At 48.0% G+C, this 26,057-nt stretch overlaps 1 protein-coding gene and 1 long non-coding RNA gene across 3 annotated transcripts; one reads left to right on the top strand and one right to left on the bottom strand.

Moving 5' to 3' along the window:
* Nucleotides 1-732: 732 nt before the first annotated feature.
* DYNLL2 (dynein light chain LC8-type 2) lies at nt 733-18,811 on the bottom strand. 2 transcript variants are annotated; one of them, XM_008512841.2, is made up of 3 exons: nt 18,716-18,811; nt 4,776-4,914; nt 733-2,803 (listed from the first exon to the last, which is right to left on the bottom strand). In XM_008512841.2, exons 2-3 carry the CDS (start codon nt 4,905-4,907, stop codon nt 2,666-2,668), a joined length of 270 nt encoding a protein of 89 aa, XP_008511063.1. In that variant the 5' UTR covers nt 4,908-4,914; nt 18,716-18,811; the 3' UTR covers nt 733-2,665. The 2 variants fall into 2 exon arrangements, with proteins under 2 accessions (XP_008511063.1, XP_070416919.1); XM_070560818.1 differs by lacking the exon at nt 18,716-18,811 and adding an exon at nt 7,729-7,963.
* Nucleotides 9,493-25,537, top strand: LOC139073931 (uncharacterized). Its single transcript, XR_011523126.1, has 3 exons — nt 9,493-9,629; nt 24,524-24,702; nt 24,956-25,537. It is a non-coding gene; the product is annotated as an uncharacterized lncRNA (long non-coding RNA).
* The last annotated feature ends 520 nt before the right edge of the window (nt 25,538-26,057 follow it).

Below are 26,057 nucleotides of genomic sequence, written 5' to 3'. Positions count from 1 at the left end.
TGAACAGTATTCTAGGCCCAAGCACACAAGAACTCAGTGTCTTTGAGTGAATAATTGTTAACAGACCTGAGTACAAAGCACCTATGCTCTCTAACACCTCTAGAAGGGTTGTAGCCATAAACCCAGAAACCGGCGGCTTAGGGGCAAGGGTGGGCAGTCTCAGAAGTGTCTCGATACTGCTGATTTCTCCAGGTGTGTGGGGGCAGGAGCCCCCAAGTGGGATAACCAGGATAAGCCAGGAGTCAAGAGAGTCACTCAGGTTCCACCAAAAAAGTTTCCTTCTTTCTGAAGACCCCCCAGTTTTTCCATTTATGAGTGGTTGGAATGGGACTTAGCTAATAGACACAGTCTCCAGGTCTCAGGGAAGCCTAGAATGGGAACCAGGAGGGCTATGAGCTTTGGCCAAATGTTCTAAGAAGCCAAACTCCTCCTGGACCTAGAAGCTGGACACCAGGAAGCCGCATCTAGTATACCAAAGACCCAAAAAGTGGCTCCCCTATCTCCAAGGGACCCAAGAAACCTTACAGGTGAGTGCTGCTGGTTAGTTTTTCTCCACTTAAAGGGCCCGAGCCTAGGCCCTACAACTAAGACCTGATTCAGGCCAATCACTCTCTCTCCCTGCCAGGTCTTATCTCTTTAGCCTCCATTATATTCCACCCTAGATACCTTCCACCCCCCATCACTGCCACCAGAGCAAACCTTTTACCCAAAGAAACCCAAACAGCTCAGAAGTGCATCAATCGATCTTTAATGTCCAAAAGAGGCGTGGATGCAGAGCATAGGAGATGTGGCAGGATCTCAGCTCCTGCTCCAGAAATGAAGGAGAGATGAACACAAACCAGACATTTCCAACTGGCCACACAAGTCAGGGAGGGTAGGGGGAAACAGATTTGGACACTCATAAAAGAAAAAAAACCTAAAGTAAAACACTCAATCTTGTGCCCACCAAAGAGTTTGACAGAGGGAACTCACTCACCATCCCAGTCCCCACCCTCCCCCGTCAGCATCAAAAAGAAAGCTCAGCACACACTAAAGGCTTGGGGAGGGGACATTCTCCTGCCTCCCCACCAGCCCCAAGAATGGATTTGGAAAAAAAAATGAGCTGGATCCCAAACCCCATGGCATCAATCCTACACATGAGAGTTTTTGAATGTGATTTACAAGAATCAGCAGCTCAATCAGCAATGACACCCCTCACCCCTACCCCCACCCCATCCCTGTTTATCTGTTTACAAGATTTCCCCAGCATTCTCCTTGGAATCTCCTCCCATTAGTGGCCCTGCTCCATCTCCTGATACTGGGGCTTCATCACTGCAAGACTAACCTCCTCCAAAGTTCCCCTAAAGCCCCTCACAGCCCCTTATCACTTCCATCCATACCTCCCACAAGAGGCTGCAATCATCCAAAGTCATTTTCCCTCTCTACTGAGACCCAGCTCCAGGGCAGATGGCAGCATGGCCATCTCATCATGGGCTGTCCTCCTAAAGCCTTTCTGGGAGCAGACGGCTTTAGGGCAAGCAGAGTGTCTGGGCCAGATGGCTGAGGGGGGGTGACACCTATCTTCACCCCCAAACCAGTCACCCCCAGAGGTTTATAACATAAAGGCCCACTTACAACTAACTGTGCACCATTATCTACCAATATACCCTAGAGATTCCACAGTCCTGCCCCTCCCTCCCCTCTACCCCAAACCAAGACACACACACACATACATACACATATACACAGAGGAGACTCAAGGGAGACATTAATTTGGTTTGACTGCTAAGACCTAACTAAGGAACTACAGTCACTGGAAATTCCCTTGCCGGCCAACTAACAGGGGCTGCTCTAAGAGAACTCCAGAGGAATGAGAAAACTGAGGGCTAAGCAGGGAGCAGACAGAAGGAGAGAAGGAAGAATGAAAAGAAAAATAATCAAGCTAATCCGACCCCCAACATCCTCCCAGCATGAGCTCTGGCAGGAAGAATAGAAGGTAATCCACAAAGACACAGCCCTTACTTAGAAACTCTTCTGACAAAGACAGCAAGACAAGTCTGCTCCCCACTCCCACAACCACAGACAAACACGTCTCAGGGCCCCTTAAAGAATCCATTCCCCCTACCCCACCCCACCCTCTGCCCCAAGCCGTGGAATCACAGTTCAGTGGAATATTCTCCCTGGTACTAGATCAATCCCCCTACCCTCCTTCCTATCCTTCTCTCCTTGCCATTCCTAACACTGTCCCCCACAGCCTCCCTGGCTCTCCCAAAGCAGCATCTACCACCAGGAAGAGGCAGCTGCACACTTTTAGTTCCATCTCCAGAAATCTATTTCCTTACCCCAGCCCGTCTAGTCTTACAGGATTTGTTGACGGCTTTTGATTTTGTATAAGGAGAGAAAGAGAAAAGGGAGGGGTGGGAGAGATTTCCTAGTGCAATACAACCAAAAAAAATTTTTAAGTTTTGAAAAATAAACATAAAGCAGCCTTCTTCCCCAGGCAACTAAACAGAAAGAAGTTTGGTTTTGTTTACTGCGACATACACATGAAATCGAGTACACAGTCCATGCAGTAGCACAGCCATTGGAGAGGACATCCTGATGCTGGCCCCAGTGCAAAACAGTCCCAGCAATGCCGCCTGCTTGCCATCGCTGCTGCCGCCACTGACACCTTCACTGTGGCCACCTAGCCTGACTTGAAGAGGAGGATTGCAACTTGACCCAAGTAAAAATAGATGAAGTGCTTTGTCTCGTGTGTAACATAGCTGCCAAAATTTCGGCCCACGATACAATGCCAGGTAGGGTTATATTTCTTGTCAAATTCCTAAAAGAAGAATAAAAGGGAGAGAAGAAAGGTGATTAGGACAGCTGGAGGATGAGAAATCAGAATAAGAGTCTGATCAGTTCAGTTATCACCCCCACCCCACCTCCTGCCCATGGCCCCAGCTCCCTGAACCACAGGAGCTCAGGTTCTAAGGCTGACTAAAACACTCCTTCCCTCATTAATAATGTAACACCACAAAGGCTCCATTATTTCTCTCTAGCACTTTACACCTGGATCATCTCTCCTCTCTCCAGCTACCCTAACTCCACAGCCCACCCTGTGATTCTTCACCAGATAAGCCATTAGCATAAAAGACCAATCCAGTGTCACACAGCAGGAGTAAAACAGAGGAGCAAGCCTCCCGGACTTGCCTCCTGCTGCCTCCCACATTCCTAAACTGGCATTTCCAAATGCCAAAAACCAAGACACTACAGCAAAACAGGGACCAAATGTCAGGAGTACCAGGAAGCAGTTCTGTGTAAGTCATCAAAGGCACTCCTGTGTGCCAGACACTGTGTGGGCTGTAAGCACCAGAACAAGGACCTCACCCATGAGATTAGGGCAATTCCCTCACTTCTCTCAGAGGCACAAGTTGAGCATCAAAACCACCTAGGAAATCCTTGTGACCTAATCAGACAGGCAACTCCCTGCTGCCCCATGGAAGCAGCAGGAAACAGATGGCTCAGTTCTAAATGCATTCTGCCATGGCCATAAAAGGGCAGCAGCCCTCCACCCTGGGCCAGGAATGCTGCCAACCATGGGGCCCTGTCCCCCAGGTGCCCAACATACAAAACTTGTTGGGCCTCCTCAGCCCCCATTCCACATGACTCCAAGAGGTATGAGGGAACAGTGAAAAGGGCACGGGTCACTAAACCTAGCTTTAATCCTGACTCAAGACTCTGTAACATGGGAGAGCCATACTCACTTCCCTGGGTCTCATTTTCCCCATCAGCAAAACAAAAAACCTGGGTCAGACATAATCTAAGAATTTTCATGGCTCTCAGAGTCCATGATTCTGGATTCTCTCCCTGGACAGGACAGAGCAGAAAGGCCATCACTCAACAAGGAGCTGGCACCCCCAGCAGCCTTACTGGCTCTGCACTGCCTTGCTCCACACAAGGACAGTCTCTCAGGACTCCAAGGTTTCCTCTTCTCATCCCACCCATCTGGGCAGGAAAGCAGAGTTCTGTAAAACTCTGGACACCCTCAAGGACACCCTACCACGTCTATGGACCAGAATGCCACTACTCTTTGGCATCCTTCTTGGTATACCAGAACTAAGAATATCAAAGACTGGAACTATACCATCAATGGACCTGGATCCTGACTGGGAATCAGGGGCCCTAGGGTACCACTTCTCACTTCTGGCTCAGCTGCTTCCTCACCGTGTTAATCATATCCATTCACTCAGGAATTTTTCAGAGTCTAAACCTATTATTCCAATATTGCTCAACTATTTTTAAAAAATTATATATTCAAGCCCACCTTTTTCATAAGAAGGTAGGGGAAAAGGGATGATGCAGTAACTGAGTACTTTTTGAGAGAAAGAAAAGGAAACCTCTTAGATGATGAAAATCATTATAGGGATATTCCACTTTATGTGACACAGGACCCTGAAAATTTGTATATGATCTTATATTATCCCATTTAGATATCCCTGATCTTCATTTCAAATAGTTCTGAATTTGGCCAATCATAGTTAATCCTGAAGCTTCTCTCTCCAATGCCTTGCAGTCACATAAATATTTATAAACACACAAATCAGCAGAGTTCCTATTAAGAACTCCTAAGGTAAACGCTTAGGCACTAAGAATCACTCCATAATTTGTCTGCTTTGTAAGTTCCTAGGGTTTCATTTTCTAGGAGATGGGATCTATCTGCTAAGCTATGTCCCCAGCTCCAACCCTCCCTGGGGCACAGCTCAGCTGCCCATCCCCACCCCTGATGACCAGCCACAGCTCTCCTGGCACACCTTCTTGATATAGGCAGCAATGTCCTTCTCTATGTTGTACTTCTCCATAGCCTGCGTGGCGCAGTCAACAGCATCCTGTTGCATGTCCTCAGACATGTCTGCATTCTTGATCACTGCCTTCCGGTCAGACATCGTGACACTGCAGAAGAAGCAGAGAGGTGAGGCTGAACACTCCATGCTCTGGGCAATGGGCATTAGCAGCTGGGTGTGGGGCCTGAGTGGGAGAGCAGAGCACAGTGAGGGCAACAGAAAACACAGACATGAGGCATTAGAAGAGGGAGCTCCTAAGCTTTTAGCAGAGACGTAGTCCCCAAGTCTGGGAAATACAAGATAAATAGCAAAAAACCAACCAACCAACCAACCAACCATAAGTAGTCATCAGTTTTTATCACCTGAGGTTTTTCCAACTCTAAATTTATCTGTTTCCAATACTTTAAATAGCACCAATAGCCAAGATATTACAATATACCACCTACTAGCTGTGTTGTTGGGCAAGTTAACCTTTGTCCTTTCAGGACATTATCTTAAAATAAGGACTGCAGAGTATTCCTGGGGGTAAATCAGGTGGCATAACACCTGAACACAATAAGCCCCTTGATTTAATAACATTACATCATTGGTATCACAGTGCAAAGATGAACTAGGAATCAGCAGGCCTGACTTCTGGTCCAGACTATGAACTCTTATGGTCTTGGACAAGTCATTTAGCCTTTCCACATTTGATTACTTCCATTTTAACAAAGAGAATAGCTTTCTACCAGGGGTTGTTACAAGGATTAATTAAGATTATATGAGAACATCTGCAAACAAAGATAGTCTATGCAGGGGTCTGTCTCATTGGCTAGATGCAGCCTGTCACCTATTTTTGTAACTAAAAGTTTATAGCAGTACACTACAATAGCATAGTTGAGTAGTTGTAAGAGACTGAATGGCCTGTAAAGGCTGAATGTTTACTATATGGCCCTTCACAGAAATATGTTGCCAACCCCTAGGCTACCAATGCCCAATGGTGACAGAGACAACAAAGGTCAAGTATTATTATTATTTTAACAGCCCTGTTTCATATCCCTGTTATCTAAGCCATGGCATTCATGCTATAGCAACCAGAAGTCCATGGTAGACATTGTATGGTCCCTTCCTAGAATGACAGAAATCCCAAGAGGGAATGGCCAGGATCTGCCTGGCAGTCTATAGCGTGTGAGGTGCTTTGCAAGAACAGAGGAGAGGAGCTGCAAAATCCTATCCTCTGTCCTTGACCACAGTCCCGTCACACAGAGCAGCAACATCCCACCACCACCCCGTCCCACTCCCCAAAGCACCACTCTGTGGCCCAGCCCAGTGGACAAAAGACGCTGTTGTTCCAGCCCTGTCTGATACAAGGCTACACACAGGCCTGCCTGCTCAAGGAGAGACGCCTGGTACTATTCCAGGCCTCCCTGCTCTGAGTCCACACTAGCCTGTGGGCTGAAAGGGGAAGCGGAACTCATGGCTACTCCCTCAGCCTGCCCCAACTGCAAAGAACTACGCATGCCAGCTGCCACCCAGGCAGCCCCTGACCGCATCCAAGGTACCTTGTCTGACCGTCAAACTAGGCAGGGCTGATTCCACTTCACAAAGGCTGGCAGAGGAAAGGGTTAGTGGACCAGGACCCTCTGCCCCGATGCCCCCGAGGGGCAAAGTCAAAGCGTCTAGAGGAGTCCGTGGGCACCGCCTGGTGCTGAGGAAGGGTCAGGAGAACACTATTCAAGGCCTGACTAGCACAGGAAGAATGTTCTGACATTATAAGGCTCTATGTGAAGAAAACCAGTGTCACCCGGTGGCCTATTCCAGGTTACCACTCAGAAGGGGGCACTGTTTACAAACCCAAGGGTGGGGGTGGGGCCCGGTTACAGACGGCGAAGTTAAAGCACGAAATTGGCACGGGTTTTCCCAGCGAGCTCACCTACTCCTCCACCGCCTCATCCCCAAAGTCCAAAGGAACAACTCTGCCACAGTAATTAAAAGCCACCTTCCTCTCCGGGAGAGAGCCTGCGGTTACATAACGCCGGTCTTGTGACTACAATGCCACGATTCTTCACCCCTGGCCCCCCAGGCGTCGGAGAGGTGAGGCCCAGCCGCAGCCTCCCCTGTCCAAGGTGCCGGTGAGAAAAGGAGAGGGAGGCGCCAGCCTAGCCCCTCCTTCCTGGGAAAAAAGCGAGGGACCTGGGCCTCCGGAGAGAAGGATGACCAGAGGGGCCCCAAGCCAGCTGCCTCAGTCACGAGCCAGGGGCTCCTCTGAAAAGCAGGAGGGCACTCCAGGACAGCTCCCCGTCCTCTAGCCCCGGTTTTGCGACAAAAAAGGTTAAGGTTCCGGATGACATGGACCGCCCTCCCCAACCCCCAAACCCCACGAACGCGTGATTTTCTCCCTTCGTTCCTCCAAGGGGGCCGCATCCCTCCACCCTCCCATCCTCCAGAGAGCTGCGGTCCCGCAGGCCAGCGCCCGGGGAATGAGCAAGCATCCTCCTCCCCGCCTCCACCCTCGCCGCCCGGCCAGGCCGCAGCCCCGGCCGGTCATCCGCCCTCCCCCGCCCGGCCGGCCTGGAGCAGCGCCGGAGTGACTGGGCGTCCTCACCGCAGGAAGGACGCCCCAGAGGGTGGCGGCGGCGGCAGGAGCAGCCGCGTCACGCCCGAGCCCTCTCCACCCCCTCTCCATCGGCCCGAACACCGGAGGCCTCCACGCAGCGCAGGGGGACTCCCGGGGGGGGGGGGGGCGGGAGCGGCCCCTCCGCAGCCCGGGACCTCCAGCCGCGCCCCGGGGGTCGCTAGGGCACTGGGTGGCGCAGCCCTGGGAGGAGGGGCGCCGGGCGGCCACCCCGCGGCCAGCCCTGCTCCGGGTCCCGCGCGGGGCGAGGAGGCCGCACGGGCCCTGCGGCGAAGCCCCGGGCGCGGGCCGCCCCCAGCCAGCGCTCACCTTCACGGAGGCGAGTCCGCGCGGGGCCCCGGGGGAGCAGCGATGGCCTGAGGCAGGGCGCGGGCAGGGGCGGTGTCCCCTCGGCTCCTCCTGCAGCAGCCGCCGCGGCCGCGGTGTCCGGCTCCCGCAGCCCGAGGCCGAGCGCTCGCCGCCGCCGCCGCTGTCCGCCCTCCGAGCTTCCCCGGCCGCCCGCGCTCCGCCTCGCGTCCGCCGGCCCGCACGCCCGCTCCGCACTGGCGCCTCAAAGCTCCGCTCCGCTCCTCTCCGCCGCTGAGCGCGGCCGACGCGCGGCCCCCGCTGAAATAGCGCCCCGCCCCGCCCCCCCGCCGCGCGCGCCGCCGTCCGCGCTGCCCATTGGCTGCGCCCGCCCGGCCCCGCACTGCGGGCTTCTCCCCGCGCCGCTCTCGCACCACATCTTGTTTCCTCCCACAATGCCTCGGGGCGGAGGGAGGGGGTGGGGAGGGGGAGCTGGAAAGGGTTGGGGGAGGGAACTGTGGCCTTAAGAGAGAAAAGAAGAATGCGGACCCCTCCGTCCAGGGCTGGAGAGGCCAGGCCTAAAAAGGAATAAAGAGGCGAGGCTCAGAGAGAAGGAGAGAGGGAGGGGCGTAAGGACCCCAAGCCCAAGGAGAATAAAGGAGGAGAGGGGGATGGAGATTTCAGACCCAGGGAGCAGATGAGGAAGGGGTAGAGATCCTAACCTTAGGGAGGGAAGGGGAAGAAGCTGAAGTCATCAGCCTCAGAGGAAAAGACAAGACCCCTTCCCTCCCCTCAAATCTGTGGGAAGGAAAGGAACTGCCAGCCCTACTGAGAGGTAAAGGCATAAAGAGCCCCAGGGCTCCCCTCCCCTCACATTCATGGAAGGTCCCTTCCCCATCCAGCTCAGTCTTTGTTCCAGAGTCTCAAGGACATGCGACCTAAACTCCCAGCTGGGGCCCCAGCTGCTATTCGTCTTCAAGAGCGATGGAGGCAGACCCTAAGCACAATTGTGAGAAAGGAGGTTCGTCTTCGGTACACAGGCCCCTGGGATGGTGAGAGTAAGCCGTATCTGGTCAGTCTGCCCCCACCTGTCTAGTTAGACAGGACTGGAGGGGAAGTGAATAGAACCCCCTAGAAGTGCGAAGCATCGCATGTCAGAGCTGTAAGGAGCCTTAAAATTCGGCCCGTTCATGTTCCTCCCTTTGTAAAGGAGAGAACCAAGATGCAGAGCGGGGAAAGCCCTTGCCAGATCACCACAGGTCAGGCCTGGACTTGGCATCTAGGCTGAACAGCGGTGCTTCTAGGCAGTAGCCCAGCCTCTCCAGTGGCTGAAGAGGCTGTGGGAGTGTGCCTGCCCTCCACTCCACCCTACCCACCTCCAGAGAACAGGAAACTCTGCCTTTTGATTCCCCTCTGTCTCACAAAGGAAGTGTCGACCTAAAGGGGTGGTGAGTCTTCATTGGGAGCCAAACATTTGGGCCACACAGTGAGGATTAAGAAGTTCCCATTCCCATCGTTTTCCCTTCACTGTCCCAAACGTTGGTCAGGAAGTCAGACTTGGTCTGGCCCTGACCTGCTGTGGTTTGAAGCATCATAATTTAGTATTCATTATGTGTCAGGGGAAACCTAGAAAATCATCCCCTCCCGCTTCTGCTTTCCACAGCTCTGTCATCTCCCAACCTCAAACAGTGGATTTCAGAAAAATAGGCAAAGCCTGAGGTACCCCTCACACCAAGGGTATTCTGAGGTCAGGCTTTCTGTGAATGAATGGGGGGTGGGGCACAAGTGGGGAGGGAGGGAAGAGAAGAAGGATCCTTTATCCACTTAGGGCTTGTGGAGAGCTAATCTCATGGACTACTGGGAGGAGAACTTGGACCCTCTTTCTCTGATGGTCATTAGCTTCCAGCCCCTGCTATGGCCTGAAGGTCAGAACTGCCATGTATGGTTGTGCAGGTTGTTCATTGTACAATGGCGTTCAGCCTAGGGAGCAGGTGAGGGCATGCAGAATACAGCCTGCACTCCACTTGCTAAGCTCTGCGCCCTGGTTCAGACCAGTGTCCACCCAGAAGGTGTATACCCTTTTCGAGTGTGCACTAGCAGTGGTCCTTCCAAGGCCATGCTGTCAGGATATAAATCCTCCCTTTCCCTGCCCCCTTCCCTAGAGTAGAGTAGGGCAAGAGTTGGGTCATTCCCAGTCCTGGGCTGTGGTGGAGTGGAGGTAGGGACACAGAGAACTTCAGCTACCAGGAGCAGAACCAAGACTTTTGACTTTTAAGAAATATGGGTGTTATCAGTGTGTGTGTGTGAAATGTGTGTGCCAAGGACTAAACACTATAGGATATCAAGGGAGACTTAATATTATAGTATGGTTTATAGAAAATAATTGATATTTATGGAGCCCTCACTCTGTGCCACGTTCTCTTCTAAGTGTTTTAAATGTATTATTGCATTTACTCTCTGGATCAATCTCAGTGAGCATATTACTATCCCCCTACATAGATGAGGAAACTACTGCTTAGAGAAGTTCAGTAACTTGCCCAAGATCACCCAGCTTGTCAGCAGCAGGATTCAACCCCAGGCTGTCTGTTTCCTGTGGCTGTCCTCTTAGCCATTCTACTATCCTGCCTCCTAACAGAGAAAAGACAAAAAAAAGTGTAAACCAGGGGTTCAGCGCTCTGTCTAGATTATACCAACGTTTCCTAAGCTTATCTGACTCCAAAGCCCTTTTTTTGCCAAACATTTATTAACATCTCCAGGAACTTCTATTCCACAGGACACAGTTTGGGAAACTTGTGCTATACTAATTACTGCTATTTATGTGAAATGCTTACCGTTTAAGATAATTACTATGCAACATAGTAACTGTTATGATTAATATGTCGGCTTAACTTGGTGGACGTTTTTATTTGATGCCACCACACCATTCCTGATTGCCCAGATAGCAGAGCCATGTCTTCAGACAAAAATCCGAGGGGACTTTTGTTTTTCTCTCATCTGTGGGCCCCTTACCCTCTGGCTACTTCCTGTAACATCAGGGTTCCCCAGGGCGCTGTGCTTCCGGTCTCTGCTCAACTTGGGTAGTTACATCCATATTTGTGATTTTTACCATGATCTGGGCCCTGGGGGCTCCCCTAAGTCCTGGACCTCTCCACTGTGGTGTCCCACAGGCTCTTCAGACTCGTCACGTACACACATATAAAGCTTGGTGGTTAAGAGCATTCGCCCTGGAGCCAGAATGCCTGGATTCTAATCTCTTTCCACCCTCCACCAGCTGTGCAGATCTGGCTAAGCTATTCAGTATCTCAAAGTTTCATTTTCCTCATCTGAAAATGGAGAATAATATCTACTTCATAGAGTTATGAGAATATGCATGAGGAACTCTTGGCACAATGCCGGTCCATAGAAGTGAGTAATAAATGTTAGCTATCATTAACAGCTCTCTTCCAGACTTCTTTCTCTTCCCTGTATTTTTTATCTCAGTCCATGGCCTCTTTATCCACCCAGGTACCAAGTCAACCCTGCGAGGCTCCCTAGATTTGTGTCTCTCCCTTACCCACATCGTTTCCACCATCACCCACCTCCTGGCTATTTGTCCAGTCCATACCTCCTTCATTATGAGCGCCTCATTTTCTTTTTTTTAAGGAGGATTAGCCCTGAGCTAACTACTGCCAATCCTCCTCTTTTTGCTGAGGAAGACTGGCCCTGAGCTAACATCCGTGCCCATCTTCCTCTACTTTATACGTGGGATGCCTACCACAGCATGGCTTTTGCCAAGCGGTGCCATGTCCGCACCTGGGATCTGGGCCAGCGGACCCCGGGCCGCCGAGAAGCAGAATGTGCAAACTTTACCGCTGCGCCACTGGGCCAGCCCTGAGCGCCTCATTTTCATTATGAATACCCTGCATCAGGTACTCATCATCTCTTCCAGCTGGTTCCCTGCCCCCATTCTTGGCTCCTCCTCCCCAAATCCACACTGCAGTGATCTATCTAAAATGCAGAACTTCCGGGCACTTCCCTCTTCCCTGCTCAGAAAAAAGACCATGCTCTTTCCAGTAATTTACCCTGTCTGCCTTGTCTGACTTATCTGCCCACACTTCCCATCTCACTCCTCCTGCTCTAGTAACACCATCCGTTTTCCCCAAATCCAGATTCCACACCTTTGTTCATGTGGTTCTCTTGCCTGTGAGGCTTACAGCTTTCTTTCCTGGCTAACTGCTTTGTTTGGGGGTCCTCTCTGAAGCCTTCCCTGAGTCCCAGGTAGGATGCATCTCCCTCTTCTGTGCTTCGGTAACGTCCAGGGCTCATCACTGACCGCATGCTATCAAACTTGTCAGTCTGATGTTTGTCTGTAGTTCCTTGCAGACAGGGGTCATGTCTTATTTATGTGTGGGCTGCAGGACCTAGCACAGTTCCCGGGACATGGGAAGTTCTCTGTAAGTATTAGTTAAACTGATCGTGCCCATTGATGGCTGAAAAATACAGCTTGGAAGGACACTCTATCTCTTCCTCCACCCAGAGAACCATTTCTGGGCTTTCCTGTCTCTCTCCCTAGAACCAGCAATGTGTGCTATTTGCACTGGGCCCTTCTGCTCAGAGCAAGTTGCTAGCTGAGGTAAATCATTGTCAGCCCTGGGGAAAGTCCAAACCTGATTTCTGAATTGATTGCTTCCTCACACACTCTCTGGATATTTGACTGATATCCTGACACATTACAGGTAAAGACAATCAAGAGCTCACCCTCGCAGCTGACTGGGTCACTCAGAGGAAAGAGAGCATGGCGGTGACAAAGGTCATTTCACCAAGCCCTTTAGCAGTTGACTTGCTTAAAGGGCTCCAGGAGGATGGAGAAGGGTGGGAAAAACACACACTGACACTCTCGTTGCAGTGCAAACCCCGGTGTCAGTCTCCTCTGCTAAGTGTCTAGTGCGAAAACCTGAGGAAGAAAGTAACGTGACTCGAACTACTGGAATCTGCCACAATTCCTTGCTGATTTCTTTCGTGGCTGTGCAAGACATGCTCCCCTAGGCAACCATTTACCAAGCCCCCAATATTGCCGCTCCTCCTTCCCAAGTCCCCTGAAACCTAGAAGAGCCAGCCAAGGTCAACCGTGTGACCAGAGCTAGTGAGATAAGCACTGAACTGCGAGTCAGAGAAGTCCTAAGCCCAGTTGGCTCTAGTAAGTCATTTCGACCTCTCAGAATCTGGATTTCTTCATCTGGAAAACGTAGGACTGGATAATCTATAAGGTCATTGTCAGCCCTAAAGTCCATGCTTCCTTGATTTCAATACCCCATCAGAAAGGTTACCTTCCCTGTAGGTCAGAGAAATTTCTCAGACCGGGAGCCTGTACCTCTAGCCAAGCTTAAATGTCCTCCTTTTCTGCTCCTTCTCTCTGGTCCACGGAGTCAGAATTCAGAGAGCATATCTGTACATTCCCAGCACCCACCAAAGTTGGATGTCATTTTGTTCATCATTGTACTCCCTCAACTAACAAAATGTCTTGATGTAGTTAAGATTCAGTGAATGTTTAGAGCTTCAATTGAAAAATTAGAGCACGGGGCCGGCCCGGTGGTGCAGAGGTTAAGTGCGCATGTTCCCCTTCAGCGGCCTGGGGCTCGCCAGTTTGGATCCTGGGTGCGGACATGGCACTGCTTGGCAAGCCATGCTGTAGTAGGCATCACACATATAAAGTAGAGGAAGATGGGCATGGATGTTAGCTCAGGGCCAGTCTTCCTCAGCAAAAAGAGGAGGATTGACAGCAGATGTTAGCTCAGGGCTAATCTTCCTCAAAAAAAAAAAAAAAAAAAAAGGAGCAAATGGTCACCAAGAAAGAACCAAAGAGAAGATGTTCCAATGGCAGTAGTGGATTCTAGGTCATGACTGCTCATAATTTAGGAGCCTTCCTCCTTCATTGTCCAGACAATCCTGAGGAACCCTGCCTTTGCCATGGGAGAACCAAGACAATGATATGGAATTTGTCAGTCCTTGAACATACAAAAGACCAAGTTAGGGTTCTTGGGTGCAAAAAATACCTGAAGAAAGAAACGGGACCCGAATAGCTCCCTTTACCACGGAGCAGGAACCGTAGAACAGTTTCCTCTGGGCATCTGAGTGGGGCAAATCACCAGGTTTCTTTGAGTCGCCCCATTATTAATTCAAATTCCCAAAGAAAGGTGTCTAATTGGACAGATTGGGTCACAAGTCCACCTTTTGGCCATAGAATTGAAGGGCAGTCTGCCAGACCTTTTGAGATTAAGGAAGTAATAGCTGACAGTAGGACAATCCACAAGCAGTTACAAGAAACAAGAGAATGGGTAGTGGGCAGGCAGAAACCACAGATGTCTACTCTTGGACAGCCTCAAGAGTGGGAGGCAAGATTATTTACGAGGGAGATCCTTGTCTCTACTGTCATAAAAACATACACTATGCTCTCTCACCCTCAATCCTGGAGAGGGAGGTGAGGAATGGTGAGCAGAGCCCTAAAAATTGAGGTCTGCACTACTTTGCCTTCTTTTTTGAGGACAATTTTCGAGGAAAACTTTGCCTTGTCAGGCGTATTGTGGTATATTCCAGTTGGCGAGAACTTTTTTTTATCTTTCCACTAGGAAATGGAGGCCCACCTTACTTCAATGTGATAAGGTAATTCTCTTTTTATATGTATAACAGCTTTATTGAGATATCCCACATATATCCGTATATACCACAGGTATATCACATACCATCAAATTCACCTTTTTAAAGTGTACATTTCAGTGGTTTTTAGTATATTCACAGAGTTGTACAACCGTTATCACTATGTAATTTTAGAACATTTGCATCATCCCAACGAGAAACCCCGTACTCATTGGCAGTCACTCCCCTATTTCTCCCCAATCTCCACTAATCTACTTTCTGTCGCTATGAATTTGCTTATTCTGGACATTTCATATAAACGGAATCATAAAATATATGGTCTTTTGTATAATGTTTTCAAGATTCAATCATGTTATAGCATGAATCTGTACTTCATTTCTTTTTATGGCTGGTTAATATTCTGTTGTTTGAGCATACTACATTTTGTTTATCCATTCATCAGTTGATGGACATTTGGGTTATTTCTACTTTTTAGCTATTATCAATAATGCCTCTATAAATGTTCATGGACTAGTTTTTGTGTGGATATATGCTTTCAGTTCTCTTGGATAGACACCAAGGTGTGGAATTGCTGGGTTTTATGGTAACTCTATGCTTAAACTTTTGAGGAATGGTCAGACTGTTTTCCAAGGCAGCTGCACCGTTTTAGATTCCTGCCAGCAGTGTATGAGGGTTGCAATTTCTCCATATCCTCACCAACACCTGTAATTATCTGTCTTTTTGGTTATAACCATCCTAGCGGATGTGAATTGGTATCTCATTGTGGTTTTCATTTGCATGTCCTTGGTGGCTGAGCATCTTTTCATGTGTTTATTGGCAGTTTGTATATTTTCTTTGGAGAAATGTCTATTCGGATCCTTTGCCCATGTTTTAGTTAGGTTATTTTTCTTTCTATTATTGAGTTGTAATAGTTCTTTATCTACTCTGGATTCTAGACCGTCATCAGAGATATGGTTGACAAATATTTGCTCCCATTCTGCAGATTGTATTTTCACTTTCTTGGTGGTAACCTCTGAAGCACAAACATTTTTAATTTTCCTGAAGACCAGTTTGTCTATTTTTCCTTTTGTCACTTGTGCTTTTGATGTCATATCCAAGAAATCGATGCTTAACCCAAGATCATAAAGATTTACTTCTATGTTCTTCTAAGAGTTTTAGTTCTTGCTAAATGACCCATTTTGTTTAACTTTTGTGTATGAGGTGAGGTGGGGTCTAACTTAATTGTTTTGCATGTAGATACATATCCAATTGTCCCACATCTTTAGTTTGAAAAGACTATTCTTTCACCACTGCATTGTTTTGAAACCCTTATCAAAGATCAATTGACCATAAATATAAGAGCTTATTTCTGGACTGTCAATTCTATTCCATTGATATATATCCTTGTGCCTGTACCACACTGTCTTCATTACCGTAGCTTAATAGTAAGTTGTGAAATCTGGAATGTGAGTCCTCCAACTTTGCTCTTCTTTTTCAAGATTCTTTGCCTACCCTAGGTCCCTTGCATTTCCTTATGACTTTTAGGACCAGTTTACCAATTTCTGTAGAAAAGCCAGCTGGGATTTTGAGAGATTGTGTCAAATTGCAGATCAACTTGGGCAGTATTACCATCTTAACAACTTTTAAGTTTTCTGATCCATAAACATAGGATTTCTTTCCATTTATTTAGATCTCCTCTAATTTCTTTCAATAATGTGTTATAATTTTCAGTACACGTCTTGCACTTCTTTTGGTAAATATATTCCTAAGTAGTTCATTCTTTTTGGTGCTATTGTAAATTGAATTGTTTCCTTAATTTCATATTCATATTGTTCATTGCTAGTAGATAGAAATACGATTGATTTTTGTATATTGTATTATGCGACTTGGCTGATCTCATTCATTAATCCCTAGTAGTGTGTATATATTCTTTACAATTTTCTGTGTACAAGATCATATCGTCTACGAATAGAGATAGTTTGACCTCTTCCTGTCCAATCTCAGTGCCCTTTAATCCTTTCTCTTGCCTAATTTTCCTGGCTAGAATTTTCAGTATGGTGTTGAATAGAATTGGTGAGAACAGATATTTTCGTCTTTTTCCTGATCGTAGGGGGAAAACTTTCAGTCTTTCACCACTAAGTCTAGTGTTAGATGTGAGGTTTTTGTAGATGTTCTCTATCAAGTTGAAGAAGTTCATTTCTATTCCTAGTTTGTTGAGTATTTTTATCGTGAAAGGGTATTGAAGTTTTTCCAAATACTTGTTCTGCATCTATTGAGATGGTCATGTGGTTTTGGTCCTTTATTTTATTAATATGATGTATTACTTTGATTTTCAAATAGTAAATCAATCTTGCATTCCTGTGATAAATCCCACTTGGTCACGATGTATAATCTTTTTTATATGTTGCTGTGTCCGTTTTGCTTTGTTAAGGATTTTTGCATCTATATTCATAAGCAATGTTGATATATAGTTTTCATGTGAAGTCTTTGTTGGTTTTGATATCTTGGTAACACTGGATTCGTGGAATGAGTTGGAAAGTGTTCCCTCCTGTTTTATTTTTTGGAAGAGTATGAAGGATTGGCATTAATTCTTTAAACATTGGGTACAATTCACCAGTGAATCCATCTAGGCCTGGAATTTTCTTTGTGGGAAGTTTTAAAAATCAGTCACGTGTCCCTTAATGACAGGGATATATTCTGAGAAATGTGTCATTAGGCAACTTCGTCATTGTGCAGACATCATAGAGTGCACTTACACAACCTAGGTGGTATAGCCTACTACACACCTAGACTATATGGTACTAATCTTATGGGACCACCATTGTATATGCAGTCTGTCGTTGATTGAAACATTGTCATGCAGCACATGACTGTACTAGTGCAATCTCTTTACTTCTTTTAGGTTTATTTAGATTTTTTTGAAATAGTTTCAGTAGTTTGTGTCTTTCTAAAAATTTGTCCATTTTATCTAGATTATCTAATTTGATGGCATATAGTTGTTCTTATTATTCCTTTATAATCTTTTTTATTTCTTTAAGGTCTGTAGTAATGTCCCTTCTTTCATTCCCGATTTTAGTAACTTGCGTCTTCTTTTTTTCCTTGATCAGTCTAGCTAAAGATTGTCAATTTTGTTCATCTCTTCAAAGAAACAATTTTAATTTCATTAATTTTTTCTACTGCTTTTCTATTAATAAGGTAGTGCTTTTTATATATATATAATGATTGGCACCTGAGCTAACAACCGTTGTCAATCTTTTTTTGGGGGGGGGTTCTGCTTTTTCTCCCCAAATCCCCCCAGTACATAGTTGTATATTTTAGTTATGGGTCCTTCTAGTTGTGGCATGTGGGACGCCGCCTCAACGTGGCCTGATGAGCGGTGCCATGTCCGCACCTGGATCCTAACTGGCAAAACCCTGGGACGCTGAAGCGGAGTACACAAACTTAACCACTCAACCACAGGGCCAGCCCCAATAAGGTGGTTCTTGAGCATTCAGATGATGTAAGCTGCTTAGGTCAGAGGAAGCTCAGACTGCGACTATTTCTTTGAGAAGCTGTATTCAAACTCAACTCCTGTCTATTTCCCTCTAAACCAAGTTTCTCTCTATTTTAGTGCCTCGCTCATCCCCGCAACCCCTGTAGTGACATGACAAAGAAGACTGAGACCACATTATTACTTGGGGGCTGTGAGGGAAAACAATTCCATTGAATCCGTAAACATTTCTTAAACATCTTCTCAAGCTCTGTGGAAGGCGCCAAAAGGAACAGGGATGAGTAGCCAGAAGCAGCCTCAGACTTCTCCAAGCTTACCTTCTACTCACGTGTATGCAGCTCACTTTAACACAGGCTAGACTAAACTGGGGGCTGTGATCAAGAGTGAGCAAAGTGCTCATGGGGGGCATGGGGTTGGGGGGGAACTTAGTCAGTCTGGAAGAATCAAGGAACAGAAGAGTTGGCATTTGAGCTAAGTCTTAAAACATGGTAGGATTTGGGGGATAAAAGAAAAGGGAGGGAGGGAGGGTTCTTTAGTCAGAGAGAAGCACACAAGCCAAGGCAAGGAATGGTAGGAAACCAGGCCTGCAGGGACAGAGTGTGCTGGGGAAGGGAACAGGCTGGACAGAAAAACTAGGAGCAGACTTTGGAGGGGCCTAAAGGATGTGCTAGAACTTTTTAAGAAACTGGGAGCCCAGTGAAGAGCACTGAGCAGGAGGATGACATGACCAGCCTTTGGTGGAATTTGGGGCTGCGACAGAAGCCGAAGTTGGTTTATTCAGGCTCTATGATGCCATTCACAAGCATAAGCCACAGAGACAGCTGCCTTTACCACTGCTGATCACCCCCTCCCTGGGATTCTCTCCTCCATAAGCTTCTGTGGAGCAGCGCTTCCCTGGTTCCCTCTTACCTGTCTGGCGGCTCCTTCTCGGTGTCCTTAGCAGGATTCTCTTCCTCTGCCCATCCTGTGTTGGTGTTCCTCAGAGTTCTGTTCTAGATCCTTTTCTCTTCTCACTAGACCATTCTCCCTAGAGATCTCATAGGTTGCCATGGCTTCAAAGACCAACTATGGATTGAGAACTCCCAAATCTATATGTAGCTTTCTCAGACCTGTCTCCTTATTTAAACCCATCAGATCTGTCAATTGGACATTTCCGTTTAGGTGATAGATTCCTTAAAACTAGGTTCAGCTGTGAGTAGAAGGAAAATCCCAAGTAAAATAGCCCAAACAAAGTAGGAGTTTATTTCTCCTTCACATAAAAGGAATCCAGAGGTGTTAAGTCCAGACCCAGTATGCCAACCTTGGAATCACATCTCTGAAATCTGTCCTTTTGTCGCTATTCCCAGGCTGCTGTACTCTTCCAGGTCAACTGCAACAGCTTTGCCATTCTTGTTCCTCTCAAATGCAGTCTCTTCGTCTACACAATCCAACACGGTAGCCACTAAACACATACGGCTGTTGAGCACTCAAAAGGTGGCTAGTCCAGGGGCCGGCCTGGTGGCACAGCGGTTAAGTGTGCACAATCTGCTTTGGCGCCCCGGGGTTCACCGGTTTGGATCCCGGGTGCGGACATGGCATCACTTGGCAAGCCATGCTGTGGTAGGCGTCCCACATATAAAAAAGTAGAGGAAGATGGGCATGGATGTTAGCTCAGGGCCAGCCTTCCTCAGCAAAAAGAGGAGGATTGGCAGCAGATGTTAGCTCAGGGCTAATCTTCCTCAAAAAAAAAAAGCAGGCAGCTAGTCCAAATTGAGATGCACTGTAAGTGTAAATTACACACTGAATTTTGAAGGTTTAATATAAAGAAAAAGTAAAATATCTTATTAAGATTTCTCTATTGATTATATGCTAAATGATAATTTTGATAGATTGAATTAAATAAAATATATTCTTTAAAATTAATTTCACGGGGCCGGCCCAGTAGCACAGCAGTTAAGTTCACACGTTCCGCTTCAGCGGCCCAGGGTCCACAGGTTCGGATCCTGGGTTAGGACATGGCACCACTTGACAAGCCATGCTGTGGTAGGCGTCCCACATATAAAGCAGAGGAAGATGGGCACAGATGTTAGCTCAGGGCCAATCTTCCTCAGCAAAAAGAGGAGCATTGGCAGCAGTTAGCTCAGGGCTAATCTTCCTCAAAAAAAAGAAAATTAATTTCACCTGCTTATTTTTACATTTTTAATGTGGCTACTAGAAAATTTTAAAATACAAATGTGGCTCACATTTGTGGCTCTCACTATATTTCTATTGAACAGCACCACTCCACACAAAGCAAAAAGGATCTTTTTAAAATACAAATCTGAATATATCACACATCTTAAACCTTTCAGGGGTTTATCGTTGTCTTTAGGATAAAGTTCATTCTACTCAATGTGGTTTTCGAGCCCCCCATGACCCAGCCCCAGCCTCACCTCTTACTGCCTCCTCCATCTGCCTGCCCTTTGCATGCTACACTCCAGCCCTCTGCACTTCTTTCAGTTCCTGAAATGTACCAGGTGCTCTCTAGCTTCTGGGCCTTCACACAGGCTATTCCCCGTGCCTAGAACACTCTTCCCTCTCTTGGGTGGCTTAATGCTCCACTCATCTTTCCAGCTTCAGCTTAGACATGCCTCTTCCCCAGGAGGCTTCCCAGCTACCCTGCTTCTCTGAGCTCCTATTATTTCTCTATCCTGACCTCACCCAACCCCACCTCCAAATAACAGTGTGCCAACTAACTGCGTCCTTTTCCAGACTGATCGGATTCTTGCCTGTCTTGTTCACTGTGGTATCCCCAGCATCTAGAGCAAAGGCTGGCACGTGGTCAGTAGTCAACAAGTATTTGCTGAATCAATGAATGAATCAATGAATGACTCACCCCAAAGCCAGATAAACAAAGTTTCAGATGGAGGGTAGAGCCAGACTAGATGACTTCTAAGTCTCAAAGAAATGGCCACCCAGTGACCATTAGGTTCCCAGTTTGGGAGATGAGGCAAAGGGAAACTTGTAACACATTGCCCTGTCTTCAGGCCTGCTCCAGGCCCCGCACAGGCCCGTCTACGGAGACCCAGCCAGCACTGTCTCTCCCTCCTTCCCAAGAAGGGCAAACAGCACCAACTCTCCTCCCAGGAAAGCTCCCTGGCATGTGCCCCAATTTTTCAGGAAGAGCTATATTGAGGATTCTTGCCGGAGTTGAGCTTCCTCCTGGGGGTGGGGGTGGGGGTGGGAGTCAGGGTTAGGTGGGTAGGAATGGGGGAAGGAGATAAGGAGGGTGCCTGTCTTGAATTGCTGTCTACCCACCACCAGGAGCACTCATGTGCATGTTGCTAATGAAGTGCAAGCCTCTCTGTGAAGATTTCCTTTCAGGACACAGGAGGTGAAGGAGATGGGGGGATGGGGGCCCAGAGCTAAAGACAGGAAATAACTTGGAGTCAGGAAGCCAGAGAGCGGGTCCCAAACTTGCTGTGTGACCCGATACAAGTCACAGAGCCTCTGTGGGCCTCAATTGCTCATCTATAATCAAAAGAATCAGCTTTCTTCACCTCTGGAGGAGCTATTGTAAGAATGGAAGGCAATAATAGTTGTAAATGGGCTTTGAAAATATAAGTATCAGAATAAAAGTACCATGCAAAGGCAAGGTTTTTAGGCCGCTCTGTTTGGACAGGAGATGAAGATACACTGTAGGAATGAGGCTGGGAGTGGTGGGTGGGAGCCCACCGTCTCTCAATACAAGTGGGTTTACATAAAGGCAGAGCTGGAAATCATCCTCCCAGCCATGGCCCAGTAGCGTGATGTGCCCGTTCTAAACTTGGACCAGAAAAGCTGAGTCTTGAACAGAGCCTCGGAGAAAGTGGGCCCAGCAGGGAATCTCAGGGCCCCGAAAGAAACACAGTCCCCTTACGGGCCCCCTCACTGCTTCTGACACGCTCAGACAAGCATGAACACACACGCACACACCAACACACACCCTCCGTAGAGGATGCCTACACTCCATGTCCTCTGCCTAGTGCCTTGCACCTTAGAGCCTGTGGTTGCCCCTTCTCAACTTGAAAGGACTCCCAGTGGATTGACGCTGCCCTTAACCCAGCCAGAGACCACCCTGCCATGTGCTGCTCTGTGTGGAGTCCCTGATCCCAAAAGAGTCCGGCACAGAAAGGGTAGCTGGACTCCCTTCTGCCTTCCCAAAGTGGGTCTTGAAGGTGGGATGCATGCTGGAGGCCTTTGCTCTGGGGCAGACCCTGCACCTGGCAAAGCCATTGCTCACGGCTTTTATTATCCTCTTCTCTCTCATCCCTTTACAGCCATGTCAGACCACACAAAGCAATCGGTAGTACCTGCAGTTCCCAACCTGGAGAATTGAAAACACATTCCCCAGCATGCTGCCAGCAGCAGCCAGCACGAAGAGGCTCTGTAATTACAGACATGCAGGGGTTTGCGTTCCTATTCTCACTCATCTATGAAACGCTTCCCTTCCCTTCGTTTCCCATGGTGCCTTTAAAAAGGAAATGTGAAGCTTAGGGCTCTTCAGAAAAGGGAGTTCCAACTCCCTACTCCACCCTGGGCAGACATTAGACCTCGCTATGATTCAAATCCATTCAGTCATGTGTTCATTCCTTCATCCCAAACACATTTAATGGCCCCCTGCCATGTGCTAGCACGAAATGTGACCCAGCTCCTACTTTTCAAGAGCTCACAGTCTAGTGAGGAAGTTAGGGTATATGATATAAGTAGTTACAGTAAAAAATCAAAAGGTGATGTGTGATACGGAAAGTGCAGATAAAATCCTAGACAAGAGAAAGATAATTTTGGAAAGGTTAGCTATTTCTTGAGGCAATATACCATAGTGGCTAAGAGTATGGACTCTGGAGACCACAGGCCTGGGTTCAGATCCTGACTTTGCTACTTACTGTGTAATCCTACAGAGAAATGGGGAGAATTTGGAGGTTCTTGTGAGGATAGAGTACAGAGTCCAGCACATAGTAGATACTCAATGAATGTCAGCTGCCGTAATCAGGGAAAGTGGCATAGAACATGGGTTTTCTGCACATGTGGAGCAGGAGGGTAGGGCATTCTAGAACAATAGGGGCACAGGAAGAATATATGGTGCTCACATGGAATTCCTTTTGGCTACAGTATATAGCCTATGAGAAGGGAAGAAAGAGGAGAGTGAGGCCAGTAAATTGGGTTGGGGTTAAATTCTGAAACACTGAATGCCAAAAGGAATTTACGGAGTATAACGACATAGACAACCTTGATAGGGCAGAGGGCTCACTTACCCTAGGCAGTGGTCCTCATCTTTAGAGCCACATTCAGTTGGGCCAAACTTCAGGGTCTCCAAAGAGGGGGAGCCAGCCCTTGGGGCTTGGTGTAATGTTGGCCTGTCTCCTGGATTCTGCCCACATGGAAAGGCCTATTCCCAATGATCTGGAAGACTGAGCCCCAGAATGAGGGCCAAGGGAGAAGAGCCAACTTCTTTCACAAGGACTAGACATGGGCATCTCTGCCCACCTGAAGGTTGATGTTGGGACATAGAGGCTGGGGGAGGCCTCAGGAAAGGTGGCCAATGGGGGGTAGGTGGGAATGGAGGGTGGATAAGGCCAGGTGAGTCCGATCAGGTTTGTAGTCGTTATCACTAGCCTCTATTTTTCTTTGGGGCTATACAAAACCTCCTCAATCCTATTTTGGACTGGGGCAGACTGAGAGCAAAGATTTCATCAAGTGCAAAACAACAAAAGAGAGAGCCAGCTCTGACAGCCTAGTGGTTAAAGGTCAGCACTCTCACTGCTTCGGTGGCCTGGGTTTGCTTACCCGTCACAGAACCATATCACTCATCTGTCGGTTGCCATGTTGTGGCGGCAGCTCACGTAGAAGAACTAGAAGGACTTACAACTAGGATATACTGGGGCTTTGGGGAGGGGAAAAAAAAACAACACACAACTAAGAAGAGGCCCTACAGGGAGACTGTAAAAGGGGGCAAGGGTCCCAGAGAGTGATTCCTAGTTCAGGGGCATCCCCAACCCTGGGTTGAAGGGTCAGATATGGAGGCAACGTGGTACAGTGCAAAGGGTCCTCGCCTGGGGGGATCAGGAAGCCTCCATTCTTGTCCAGGTTGTGACTCTGGCTTTGTGCAACTTTGGGGAAATCACTTCCCCTTGGCCACTGTTTCTTCTCAGTAAAACAAAAGGGTTTTGCTGCGAAGATCTCGGAGGTCTTCCCCAGCTCAGAAATTTAATGTCTGCACATGAGTTAAGCAATGCCCTGCTGTTAGGATTGGGGGTGCTGAAGTGTGTCCTAAATATTGGGAGAAACCAGAACAGCCAGACCTGAGAAAAGAGGAAAGTAGAGGGGCTGGCCCCCTGGCCGAGTGATTAAGTTCACGTGCACTGCTTCGCTGGCCCAGGGTTTCACCAGTTTGGATCCTGGGCACAAACTTTGCACCACTCATCAGGCCATGATGAGGCGGTGTCCCACATGGCACAACCAGAAGGACCCACAACTAAAATATACAACTATGTTGTACTCGGGGGCGTTGGGGAGAAGAAGGAAAAATAAAAAATTTTTTAAAAAGAGGAAAGTAGAGGGCTGTCCAAGCTCCCAACCCTCAGGGTGCTCAGGGGTGAGGGCTGCAAAAGTGATGGGTAGAGGAGAACGTGGGGAGGGAGGGGGACAGCCTCTCCGAGTGCCCGACTTCTCCAGGGCAAAGGAAGCTAACTGGTAAGAGGTTTCTTCTCCCAACTACAGCTACTTCAGGATCCTGTGGAAAAGCTGCATTATAATCGATAGCCTCATAAATAAATGAAGAGTCAACGCAGCCTGTCTCCTCCAGCTCAGGGCATCTTCAGGAAAATCAAACCTCGAGCCACTTCTGCTCACCCATTCTGGATTTCTACAGAGGCCTCCAGAGGGAAGGAATCTTACAGGTCATCCTGAGCATCCCCCTGCCTCTGGGCTGGCCTGCCATGTACCCCATCCAAGGAGGTCTGCTTGCCACCCCTACCCGGGAAGGCCTGCCCTCTCCTGGCAGACTCCCTTCTCCCAGTCCCCTGGGGCTCTCACTGTGAGTTCTTGCTCACCTTCATTCTCTTGCTCCTGGTGAACTCCCCCTCTCCTTTCCACCCGGGCCATTTGCTTCTCACCACTCCTGATTTCTGACTATTGCTTGGCACCAAACAGGATCAGCAGCAGGAGGAAGGGAGTCACTCCCCACTCCTCTGGAGTCTCCTCTCCATACTCACCCCTCCGACTTCTTGTCATCAATTGTAAATGGGCCCCTTGGGATCTGACAGAGTATGCATTTCTGGAAGCAATGGACAAAGACCCTTGTAACTTTACAGAACAGATACGTGCCAGTAAGTTGACTGCAAGGCAATCCTTCCTCTCTCTGCCTTCTATTACATCACTGGAGATGTTCTTCTCGTGGGAAAAAGGAAATCTCCAACAAGGAAGTTCAATATTTTGGAATCCAAAGACCAAGAGGGTGGTCAGCCCTGTGTGGTGATGGGCGTCAGCCTTCTGGGTTCCTTGAAACACCTCAGGACCTCTCCTCTGTTTGATGCCTCGGTTTCCCCTCCACTTCCCTGGCCCAGACAGAGAACACTCCCATGGCTAAGGATTCTTAAGCGCTGCTTGGGTAGTTAGCATGGAGAAAGAGTCGTCTGGTTGTGACAGCCCTCTGTATTCGTAATTATTGACCACCATGCTCCAGTTGATCCCTGGGGGCTGAAAACTCCTTTAATTAAAGGTTTCTGACTACAAGGTACTATATCCCTGCTTTCTCTGTTCTAAGTATAAAATTTAGAATATTCCATCTCCTTCTGAGTCATCCATGGCAGAATTTCAGCCCCAGCTTCCCAACCCCACCTGGTCTCCTCCTGCCATCAGTCATTACTTGAAAGAACCAATTAGGAGGGTGAATCTGTAGCCAACATACCAACAATGCTTCCTAGCACATATCAGCACAACAGTGTTGTTTTAAGACATCTACACTGCAATTCCTTTCACCCAGCACTAATAATTGGGGTTTAATTGTCCCAGGGAGGAACTCAGACCTGGGAAGCAGTCGGTAATCCAGGCTCCTGGCTCTGGTTTGCTGTCTCACAGCTGATAGGAGGTAGCTCTGGCTGCCCAGAAAGTGGCAACGGATTCATTCCCTGGAAACTCCTAAGAGGCAAAGGTGGCCAGTAGCACAGTTTAGGGGACTTGTAATGCCACTTACTAATTTGCCAGACTGCATTAATGAACTCCCCCAAATATGGGGAACATGTCCATACAATGG

Source organism: Equus przewalskii, chromosome 10 (assembly GCF_037783145.1).
Source record: "Equus przewalskii isolate Varuska chromosome 10, EquPr2, whole genome shotgun sequence".
Lineage (NCBI taxonomy): Eukaryota > Metazoa > Chordata > Mammalia > Perissodactyla > Equidae > Equus > Equus przewalskii.
The sequence above is the reverse complement of the archived record's forward strand: the minus strand, read 5'-3'. Positions and strand labels throughout refer to the sequence as shown.